This window comes from Sinocyclocheilus rhinocerous, unplaced genomic scaffold (assembly GCF_001515625.1).
Source record: "Sinocyclocheilus rhinocerous isolate Xijiao unplaced genomic scaffold, SAMN03320098_v1.1 scaffold352, whole genome shotgun sequence".
NCBI lineage: Eukaryota > Metazoa > Chordata > Actinopteri > Cypriniformes > Cyprinidae > Sinocyclocheilus > Sinocyclocheilus rhinocerous.
In genome coordinates this window covers 1,962,678-1,971,038 of record NW_015642448.1, presented here as the reverse complement: position 1 = coordinate 1,971,038, position 8,361 = coordinate 1,962,678, and the positions used below count along the sequence as shown (strand labels likewise).

General features: G+C 35.7%; 1 protein-coding gene across 1 annotated transcript in view; it reads left to right on the top strand.

Annotated features, from left to right (window-relative positions):
* Positions 1-5,994: 5,994 nt before the first annotated feature.
* LOC107755870 (uncharacterized) overlaps positions 5,995-8,361 on the top strand; it is a 6,309-nt gene continuing 3,942 nt past the window's right edge. The window contains exons 1-3 of the mRNA XM_016572825.1: positions 5,995-6,379; positions 6,818-6,881; positions 7,669-7,789. Coding sequence (XP_016428311.1) covers positions 5,995-6,379; positions 6,818-6,881; positions 7,669-7,789 — 570 coding nt within the window. The remainder of the gene's footprint in view (positions 6,380-6,817; positions 6,882-7,668; positions 7,790-8,361) is intronic.

Genomic DNA, 8,361 nt, shown 5'->3' with positions numbered 1-8,361 from the left:
GGATAAAGTTGTGGACAGGCACAAGTCAGGAGATGGATACAAAAAAAATTCAAAGGCTTTATCAATGCCTAGACGCACAGTGAAGTGTATTATTAAGGAGTGGACAGTATTTGGTACAACACAGACCCTCCCTGGATCAGGACGTCACTCCAAACTGGATGAAAGAGCCACGAGGAAACTGGTCGGAGAGGCTATCAATTTCTGTGGAATGACTTGAAGACTGCAGTCCACAAACGCTCACCATCAAATTTAACTGAACTTGAGCAGTTTTGCAAAGAAGAGTGGGCAAATATTGCAAAGTCTAGATGTGCAAAGTTAGTAGAGACAGACTAAAGATCCCAACACACTAAAGGCTGTAATTAAAGCAAAAGGTGGTTCAACAAAATACTGACACAAGGGGTTGATTCTATATAAGGGATTCTTTTCTATACCCACTGTACAGTGTGTGTGTGTGTGTGTGTGTGTATATATATATTACCATGACAATGGTCATGGTCTACCCTTCTCAGTCTCTATTATCATGTCAAATAAAGACAAATGCTCCAAAATAAAATAAACAGCAGTCATCACAAGCTTCAGTTCACTGTAAAAGTGCATGGGATCTCTGAATACCAGCTCCCTTCACTATGAAATACAACAGGTCAGTTCCATCTCATAATTCTGGAAAAGAGGTAGAAAAAGAGACAGACTTCAGAGACAGTGGATGGAAGAATGTGTCCTTTCTCTGGCAGAGGTCTCTGCTCTGGTCTCATGTCCTGCATGCCCTTGTGCACATCCTCCCTCTCCCCTGCTGATAGATGATCTCATTTGCAGTAAATCTGCTTGTGTCTGAGCCAGACATGCCAGAAAGCTCTGCCTCCACTGCTCTACCCCTACTGGGCCTAAAGCCACAACATATGAACCGCATTTAAACACAGTTTAAAGAACTGTTACCTTAAAGAGCAAATCGACTTCACATTGACCATGATTGGTTACTAAAAAAAATGACATATGTTCAACGGGACCAAAATCAATGAGGTTTATGGATTATGTTGAAACAATAATAAAAATGATCCGGTAAGAGTTCTTGTTTTTAACATTTATCACACAACAAAAGTGATGTTTCCCCCCGAACATTCCCCTGAATGTTATCACGATTGCAAATGTGATATTGATTTTAGACAACAGTTCAATCAACCAGAAGTTAATTTTAAGTGACTTTCCTTTTAGACACAATGTTGTCTGTTTTGCTCTATTTTGTCAATGAAAACGGTTCCCAAAAAAGCCAGAGCATAACCGATGCACATCTCAGAGTAAAACTGAGTCAATAATTCAATGACCCATTCATTGACAGTCAAGTTTCTGTATGAAACCTTCATTCAATGAATCGATTGAACGAATGATTCAATGACAAATACATTGATCTGCTGCCACCTACATTTCATCATATAGTCACATTTAAAGTATCATTTCAATATTTTAAGCATTTCATATTTCTGCATTCAACATTTTAAATGCATTCATGCTGCCTTTGAGCTTATTAAAATGTCTGTGAAAATATACCTAAATGCCACAGATGTAACCTCTGTGCAACCTCTGCGGTGCAAAGATGGATTTTGTTGATACTGATTTCATTTGAATTTGAATTTATTGTCTTAATTATTGTTTAATTATTTTTTTATTTATCAGTGTAAGATTTTTCATAAAAGATGACATACATTTGAAAAAAGGGTAGAAAAATACCCATACGAAGGTTACAAAATAAATAAATAAATAAAATACTCCTGGAAATCAATTTAAGGGGGCAAATATGGCCTTTTAATAGGAAAGTTAACTTCTGTCAGAATAATTTGTAAATAGTTTAATTTGTAAATAGTTTTCTAGTTATATTAACTGTATTTATTGTATCAAATTAATGCTGTCACCCTAATTTAGATCCACATAAACACTAAATTTGGCAACATCTCATAGCTGAACATAATGAAGATACTGCCTCATTATCTACTTTTTGCAAGCTACTTTCAAAAGGGCAGCTTTACTGAATTACTTTTTATTATGAGTATTCTGCCTAACTAAAGCAGCTTCCCTGACACAACACTATTAAAATAATACTTTAAAAGTTCATGCTTTAAAAACACAACCAGCAACAGTATCTTACAATACTCCCTCTAGAATACATCAAAATACTCAAATATAATCGTGCATATGTTCGCTTCATCGTTTCTGAGAAATGAGTACACAAGTGGCAAATAAAAGCACACCACAGGAGCACAAAAAACATTTGTTTAGTCTATCCTTGGAGAAGCCTCACGCTACTCTGTTTCAACGCAAAAGGAATGTGTGCAACAACTGAATATGCAACTAGAATGTTAAACAGACCATCTGGGATTGTTTGAAAATGCACGGTGGAAATATCAGTACTTACTGTATAATCGCATTAAAGCATTCCTTACATTACCGTTGCCATGCTATCTAATAACAATTCTCTTCCCTGTCACTTTAAATACTGACAACACACAAAAGCAACCAGCCCGTACATGCCTATATATATAACGATAATAAATTCAAAGCTCACAGCTCATTTGACATTGCAAATTCCCATAATGCACTAGGCTCTGTGCAGATCAGCATGCGTTGTGTAACTGTTTAAGGCATGTAGTTACAGGAAGTGATGGCATTGCTCTGGCCCACTTCACAGGAGTAACTGTGTTTCAAATGACAGCCTCTGTGTCTCATTCATTACGTCTGTGTCGGTTATGAAAAGCCACTGGGAGAAACACAGAGCCATGTTGAACTCCTCAGCAGAACTGGAGAGCATCTTTCACTGTTGAAGCTACAAGCCTCTATGGAACAGTCTGTCTCAGCACAAGAGAAAAGAAGTGCAAAGTGGGAAAGGGTGATGCCCTTATCACAGCTGATGCTGTCAGTGTCATTAATTTGCTCTGTATCCTTGTCCATTAAGAGTAATTGGAGTACTTTAGTTCAAGGATCAAGACAGATGTGTAGGGCCTGCGGTGGTGAGGAGCGCTTGGACAGTGCCATGGGAGAAAAAGTTCACACTAATCACATCAAAGTTTAAAAGGAAAGTACAGTTCATCTAACTTTTTTTTAAACATTAGTTCTTATGGCTCAGAAAACATTCAAAAGTAACATTCCCATTATGTTCTCAAAATGATCAAATGGAACATTCTCTTAATGTTTTCTCTAATGTTCACATAACCAAGAATAAAAATGTTTTTAAACATTTTATAAAATAATTGGACATTTTGAATGTTCAGAGAACAACAACAGGAACATTAGCAAAACATTCTCAGAACACAATTTCGTTAGCTGTCCACACTAAAAGCAAAAATACTACATGATGTGCACAATTACAGCCAATTTGATGTTTAACCCTAAAAAGCCTTGTATCATATTTGATACACAAGTTTCTAAGGCCTCTAAACTATCAACATGATCAAAACTTTGCTGAAAAGCCTGATGTACACAATCTACCACATGCCTTCTGACATTTGGTTAATAGTTTATACTTTATTAGCAAGTAAAAGGCCTTTTAGTATAATTGTAAAAACATCCACTTTCAGGTTACGGTTCATGTGCCTTTTTTAAACTAAAGAATAATGTTTTTATACACTAAAGAATAATTTATATATTGTTAATAATATTTAATGATGAACACTTACTGGACTGAAGGAAATTAGCTTTACTTGACTATCCATCCATATTATTTATTTATTTGAGAAAAATCATGTTAAAATGTGAGCATCAAATACATCAGGCTTTTGATCTCATAATCATCATAGTATCATCATTGTATAATCATTATTGATTATACAATCATTAATCATTCTAATAAGAATTTTATGTTTTGCCCTCCACAAAAAAAAAAAAATATACAGATCTTTGATCATAAAAGATCTACAGATCATAAAACTATCCATTTAAATATAATCTTACTAAGACAAGACATTGTTGGCAGATATAGAGTGACAACTGATATTTATATGCATTTTCTGTAAGTAGTCTGCTATTCAGTTATAAATATATTGATTTACATTACAAACTATTTTTCATCTTACTTTTTGGCCACATAAATATCAGCAATTGCTCCAAATTGCATATTTTTGGTCAGTTTGGACCACTGAATAAAACCTCCGTCTTTTACCTGCTTGAATATGAGAAAAATATAAATATAAAAAAAAAAACATACACAAACTTATATATATATTTTGTCACACTACCCAATTTACTATTATTGCCCAGCTCTTTAGAATTAAGCTTCATTAATCTGATCTTATTAAAATGCTTGTGATGTCTTTCATAGTCAGTACTACCTTGTCTGCTTGTCCCAGATAATTCATGATGAGTTTCTTTGGTTCCAGGTGAAGTGACTCCAACACATCCTCAGCACAGCTCCATCTGAGTGAACTGTAGACTCTACGGGTCAGTGGCTCCAGTCTGTGGTGACATCTGTCCCAAAACATCTCACATTTATATGGTTTGTCAACCTTGCGTGGTCCAGAATATGAAGAGACATCGCTCTGAACTGCCATTTTCACTGTTTTGAGTTGAGAGCAGATCAATTATCAGTCCATTAAAACTATAATGGTTTATATACTGTACACTACCATTCAAAAGACTGGGGTTAGTATGTGTTTGAAAAATGAATAGGTTTATTCGGCATGGATGCTTAAAAAAATCTATTTCACATAAATGCACTTCTTTTAAACTTTCTATTCATCAAAGAAAAAGTGTATCACTAAGAAATGTTTCTTGATCATTAAATCAGCACATTAGATTGATTTCTGAAGGATCACGTGACACTGAAGACTGGAGTAATGATGCTGAAAATTCAGCTTTGCCATCACAGGAATAAATTACATTTAAAATATATCAAAATCGAAAACAGTTATTTGAAATTGTAATAATATTTCACAATATCACTGTTTTTATTGCATTTAATCAAATAAATACAGCTTTGGTGAGCATCAAGAGCATAATTTCTTTCACAAGCATTAATAAAATCTTACCGACCCCAAACTTTTGAAAGGCAGTTCAGATATAGTCAGTTATATAAAAGCAGCAGCAGTCGTCACCATAAAGTCTTGCAGTGCAACCTCAGCCTAATGTTGGCCGTTTGGTCTCCAGTGGTAACAAGACAATTTAAAAACCAGTCTGAACCTGTCCTGTCCGCAGTATTTGAACCCATGCTGGATGGATTATTAGCACAGTTGTGCATCGCATATTGCTCAGGCCATACTGTATAGGTTTAGAATAACAAGCATCTTTATAATTACACTGAGTGAAATAATATTCTATTATATATATTTTTAATCATATTGCACACCAGGTACAGACTCCCAATATTCAGAAGATTAAATAGAACCTAAACACAACAATAAAGTGTTGCGCTAATGTAATTGTGCAGTCAGCTGTACGCCTCTATAGTCGGCACTGAGATTATTAAGGGTGAGTTGGCTGCACTGGGTCCATTAAAGAAAGTCCCCTGTCCACTCTTTCATTCAGATTCCAGGAAATAAAGTTAACAAGCACTTATACACCTTCACAACCTCAAATGTAGACACCTCAACACTTTAATAGTTTCTACAACACCATTAACAATCAGTTCAATAAAAAGCTCTTTGCCTGTCAAAGGCTAAGCAGGACGTTACTTGTTCGTTCTCATCAAACAGCTATTTGTTGCTTCCATTTAAATCTATAAATATCCTTAATTAGCATCTCCCATAGAGCCCCTTCACCCCTCCAGCAGCAGACTGAAATACCTAGCCATCACTTCATTCCTACATTCTCCTCTGGTAGCATCATGGTTAGTGCTTAGTAAGTGCTAAAACACGAGGACGCTATATAAACAGCGTCTGCGATGTCTGCCGGTCACATTTGGGTTTTCTTTCATTGCGCAGTGGTCTCATTTTTGTATAGTTAGTGCTTCTTTAGTCATACTGTGGCTGGATCTTCCAAGACTTTTTCTTCCTTACACTTTTCGATTTTCTCACTATGGCGGATGCTATCAAGTCGCCATCCAGGACTCAATATTGTCATGATGTATCTTGGAATCCCCTGAGCTACAGATGGCCCAGTGTCATCTTTAACCAACATTACGGCCTGCCTCCGTTATTGGACCCTCAAGACCTCAGCTGGATGGAAGCCATCTTCAGAAGGCTGGGGACATCATCTTTGCCCGGGTACTTGCGCACACCCGTGTTCGCTCCCTTTACTCAGGCCTCAGGACAGCCCATGTCTAAGCTGCAGAGGGAGATGAGTGGAGGGGTGTTGGAAGCGGTTGGTGAGATGTGCAAGTGGAAAATTAGCTTGGATGTCAATCACTTCGCTCCCTCGGAGATCACTGTCAAAATACAGGATGGACTTTTAGTAGTTGCAGGTATGGGTGATAAAGACTACTATAAAGAGATAAAGACACACACACACACACATATATTCAGATGCAAAAGGCTCTAAGAGCCTAAATTGAGCACTTTGTTTTATCAGGCTCCTATGTTTAGGTTCAGTAATTTTAGTCTAATGGCAATGTATAGGTTTTTTTTTTTATGCAATTAAAGTGAAAGAATTGAACATAAATATAGGAGCCTGATAAAAATTCTCATTTTAGGCACTTAGAGGCTTTTGCATCTGAACTCTTCATATAAAATTTTGCATTTAATGTCAGCTACCAAATGACACTTATTTATTTATTTATTTATTTATTTATTTAAAGTTCCCTTTTTAATATTTTTTTTAAAAATCACAAAAATATAAAATGCTCTTCTTTGAGCTAAAGTTATTAATCTCTGAATTTTTTGCTAACAACTTTGATCTATAGGAAAGCACGAGGAAAGACAAGATGAGCATGGCTACATTGCTAGATGTTTCACAAGAAAATACACGTAAGTGTTAACAAGCACATTCAAAAGTACATCAAAAATACAGTAAAAACTGTAATATTGTGTCTCACGCTTGAGGTATTCGGCTAATCACAACGCACTGGATAGCTGGCTAATCAGAGCACACCTCGCTTTTCAGACCGATTAGTTTTGTAAAAATCGACGCGTTTCAGAAGGCGGGGCATACAGGAGAAACAATAATGTACAGTATGTGGAAAATAATGTGTTTTTTTAACTTTAAACCGCATAAACACATTTCATTACACCAAATACACAAAATAATGTTCTTTTTAGCAGCATCATATGACCCCTTTAATATCAGCTACCAAATGACACATTATTTATTTATTTTTTGGAAATTCCATTCATAATAATTTACTAAATAATTTACTAAATATATAAAATGCTCTTCTATGAGCTAAAGTTATTGTTCTCAATTTGTATTAACATCTTTGATCTATAGGAAAGCATGAGGAACGACAAGATGAGCACGGCTACATTGCTAGATGTTTCACAAGAAAATACACGTAAGTGTTAACAAGTTCATTCCAAAGTTTGGGGTTGGTGAGATTTTTTAATGATGATCATCAAGGCTGTATTTATTTAATCAAATATACAGTAAAAACAGTAATGTTGTGCAATATTATTACAATTTAAAATAACTTTAAAATGCAATTTATGCCTGTGATGGGAAAGCTAAATTTTCAGCATCATTACTCCAGTCTTCAGTGTCACATTATCCTTCAGAAATCATTCAAATATGCTGATTTTTTTCTCACCATTTCCTAAGACTCCCAGGTGGTGTTGATGCTGAAAATCTCCAGTCACATCTGTCCGCAGATGGGATCCTTACAGTGGAGGCACCATTACCCAACATTCCCCTCCCTGCTGATGTCAATATCCCCATCCAGGTATTGATTAGTTCTGACAGCTGTTTAATCTTTAATCATACAGTCTGAACATATTCACTAATTGAAGCTCAACATTAGGCACTGAGTGTTCTGGGTGGCATGCATTGCACTTGTTTATAATATGTCACCATTACATTTAAGTGGTGCTTTCTGCCATTCATGGTGAAATGGCACCATTATTATCATTATTGAAAACTTTTCTAGGTAAATCCAAGGGTAAACACTACCCATCCATCCTCCGGTACCTAACTGGTTTTGTATAAGAGCTAGACATTGCAGTAACTGTTTCTCAGGAGCTGTCATTTTAGTCAGTCTATTGGCAAAAAGCTGACAGCAATTTAAGTTTGCAGGAGAAACTATGTTGTAAATCAGACATGCGAGAATAAAAGGATTTCTCAAAACCTATTATTTCAATTATTTTGTTGTATTATATTATTGCATGAGATGTGGCCATTCAAATGAATTTGCATCATTTTAGAATTTAGATATTGTTTATCTGTTGCATGTCTTTGTCAGTTTATGCCAATTTGTTAAGCCATGCCGTCATAACAGGCTGCAAAAAAAAAAAGTTT